The 3,715-nt window shown below is 35.4% G+C and overlaps 1 protein-coding gene across 1 annotated transcript; it reads left to right on the top strand.

Annotated features, from left to right (window-relative positions):
* Positions 1 to 1,356: 1,356 nt before the first annotated feature.
* Positions 1,357 to 3,715, top strand: RpLP1 (Ribosomal protein LP1). The gene is made up of 3 exons (XM_074091412.1): positions 1,357 to 1,520; positions 1,736 to 1,979; positions 3,612 to 3,715. Exons 1-3 carry the CDS (start codon positions 1,449 to 1,451, stop codon positions 3,623 to 3,625), a joined length of 330 nt encoding a protein of 109 aa, XP_073947513.1. The 5' UTR covers positions 1,357 to 1,448; the 3' UTR covers positions 3,626 to 3,715.

Below are 3,715 nucleotides of genomic sequence, written 5' to 3'. Positions count from 1 at the left end.
GCCTGAAAATAAATTTTCCTATTTTTTTTTTAATCTGCGTAGCCCTGCCTTCACTATAAATATCTTCGGTACCTATGGTTTTTTGCTCTAGTTAAAGTCAGCTGTTCAAACTTGTGGCGGCCATTTTGTCACTTAGCAGAGAGATAAAGGAGGGTCTACGGTCCTCTAACTTTAGCAGAGCCTTGATCGACTGATTAGCGCTAACAGACGTTTATGAATCATGTTTTTTAGCATCGGGCCTTCAAGGAGCCTTCAAGGAGGCTCTAACTTTTTATGAATAAGGCTGTTTGTTTTTACCTATGACCAGAGGGGGCACACTTAAAACATACATAGGTACTTACAGCCTTATTCATAAAAAGTTAGAGCCTCCTTGAAGGCTCCTTGAAGGCCCGATGCTAAAAAACATGATTCATAAAACGTCTGTTAGCGCTAATCAGTCGATCAAGGCTCTGCTAAAGTTAGAGGACCGTAGACCTCCTTTATCTCTCTGCTAAGTCACAAAATGGCCGCCACAAGTTTGAACAGCTGACTTTGACTAGAGCAAAAAACCATAGGTACCGAAGATATTTATAGTGAAGGCAGGGCTACGCAGATTAAAAAAAAAATAGGAAAATTTATTTTCAGGCATTTGTATTTAAAATCCTCTAAATTAGCAACAATAAATTAACAAAAATATGAAAAAAAATAAGGATGATTAACATAATTATGGCTTTTTGCACAACATAAACATGCGGATCGGAAATGGCGGGAAAACAAACATCTCGCTTTTTATTTTTTTTCCTGGTAATTTGCTGTCACTGCTGTCAATTTTTTTTTTTAATTATCGATTAGGCCATTTTTGTCTTTGATTTGTCAAGGTGGCCAACATAACGCGTCTAATCCGTCTATCAGCAGCTCAACAACTAGCAGACTGCTAGCAAGTGTTTATGAATCATACTTCTTGACAACCGTCTATTAAGCTTAATCAGTCTGCTAAGTAACAGACCGATCAAACCTCAATTAAGGATTTTTTATGAATAAGGCTGAAAGAGTATAAGTACCTATGGGTAAAAAAACATAGAGTACAAACATCTTAATTTTATTATCAGTCATTTAAAAAAAAATAAACACAGTGTCTCGTCTGCAGCTTTATGATTGCCACATGATTCATACGAATTTAAAATTATCCTTATCCCATTTCAATAGTATGAAATAAACGAAAGAAACATTGTCATATTTGTCATAATGATTATAAAGTGATGTACATAGTTTGAGGCGGGTTGGGGGCGGGTTCTGGTTAGTACTGGCAAGTGGCAACATTGTAGTAAAAGTAAACGTCAGTTGGTGACAGTCTGACAGTCAGACTCTGACTGATCACCTTCCTTCCTTCTCTTTGAATCGTGAAGTCAGACGTGCTTGTTCTCACCGAGCTAAGGCCACAAGGCGACTTGCACAAATATCAAATAAAAATGGCATCAAAAGCTGAATTAGCTTGTGTTTACTCCGCTCTCATCTTGGTTGATGATGATGTCGCCGTTACCGTAAGTATTTAATCTTATTATTTAAAAGACGCTATTAAGATGTTTTAGGTTATGTGCGAATTACTTACATCCATATTAATCTCCATATCTGCGACGCAAAATATTAATTTTAGTCCTTCTTCCTTGGCAAGGCGTGTAAATGTTGAGTTTCACGTGTTTATTTCTGACATTGAATGAATTCACGTGTTAATGTTATTGTAAATGTTGTTGTGTAGGGTGAGAAAATCTCTACCATCCTGAAGGCCGCCGGCGTTGATGTAGAGCCATACTGGCCTGGTCTGTTCGCCAAGGCTCTGGAGGGCGTGAACGTACGCGAGTTGATCTCCAACATCGGATCTGGCGTGGGTGCCGCGCCGGCCGCAGCGCCCGCCGCCGCCGCCGCCGCCGCTCCCGCCGAGGCCAAGAAGGAAGAAAAGAAGGAGGAGGAGCCCGAGGAGTCCGATGACGACATGGGCTTTGGTAAGTTATTTGAAACATAACACTGGGTTATACTCCTGTCTGCACAAGACCAAATTTATGATCCTTCTCTTGGGACTATATCCAATTTCTAGCCAGACAGAAAATTTAAAGGCAAAATACTCTTTTAATATTAGTTCCTGCACTATCTATCCATGTGCTGATTGCGGGATTTATTATTATCTATTATTATGTGATGTCTGATTTTTAGTAATTGGTTTAAATCCTTAGACCCTTAACATACATGTCTTAACTATAATATGTCCAGCAAGCATACCATCTGTCCATCAAATTCAGGCGCAAGAATACTTATATTACTAGATGAAAACCTGGCTTCGCACGGGTAAAATGTACTCATAATAATGTCAGAAAAAAAAAATTGCCAGTAAAGACTGTCGTACTTATCGAAAAATCTGACATATACTACCAGCCTTAATTATTATCACAAAAACTTTAACGGCAGAAATTCCTTTGGCCGAATATCACTTGGCAACCAACGTTTCGCCGATGATTCACTGTGACAACTATTACCCAATTTTTGTATGGCAATGTGTCATTTGGTCAAATTATTATAAAGCAGAATATCATAATGAATCAAAACGTTTGGAAAACTTATCATTTATCAAATCTTTAACTAAGTCAAACAACTATTAAACAAATAATGTTTTGTCAGTGCAAGAGTTGCACACCATTTTTTCAATTTGCAATACTAATTATAAATAAGAGCTTTGTAATAAGTATAGCAACAGAAATGTAACGTGTGACAAAGTCCAGTTAAGAGCGACGACAAGCAAATCGAGGAGGGTGTTAGGATAACTGTGAGCGTATTTTTTTTTTTTAAATACTCAAAACATGATTAATGAAAAATAATATTGAACTGAAAATGGCGGTGTAGTTCCATTGACAGTACTATAATAGAGTCCTATAATGGAACTAGTGGGAACATACCAAAATGGCATCCTTGTAAACAAGTGTCAAAATTTGATCAAAGACTGTCATTGTAGCTTTTTCGAAATTTAACAGCACACTTTTGGTACAAGATTCTATCAATAGGTCAAACATTGTGTCATATGTGCGTTTGTCACAAATGCTTTGTTAGTGCACAAACAAAAACAAGAAAACCATGGGATGTTGATACCAGATAATGGTGCAATAATGTGAAACTTGAATTTCAATCTACTTGACTCAATTTGGCAAGATAACAAACAAGGAAATGTTTTAATACAAAAATTACTTATTAAACATTCCACACATACAAAATATGCAGCATGTATCTATAGGCTTCGAATTTCAGATAATAAATAATAAAAAAAATATTTCACTTCATGGCTAATGATATTTATGATCTTAACTGTGCCATCAAATACATACAAGCCAAATTAGAAAATATATTCAGCGGCACAAAATTTGGCCCATTACATATAAAATTACTTATGACTGCATATATATATATATATATATATATATATATATATATATATATATATATATATATTGTATATCATAAAACCTTATATTTTCATTGCTTTCTTTTGTTCATCAATGTATGTTAAATTATATTATCTACTCTATATTATTTTGTCTTTCATTCATATCTTTAACTGAGTATTAGCATATATTTTCTTTTTGTTTCAGGTCTCTTCGACTAGGAAGCTTCATAGTGAAGTTTTTATATTCCAACAGAAGCTTTACTAAGCTTGTTTAGTTGTAAGCAAAATGACTATAAAAAGTTAAAAACA

Source organism: Choristoneura fumiferana, chromosome Z (genome assembly GCF_025370935.1).
Source record: "Choristoneura fumiferana chromosome Z, NRCan_CFum_1, whole genome shotgun sequence".
NCBI classification, from domain to species: Eukaryota; Metazoa; Arthropoda; class Insecta; order Lepidoptera; family Tortricidae; genus Choristoneura; species Choristoneura fumiferana.
This window is presented reverse-complemented; position numbering and strand designations above follow the sequence as displayed.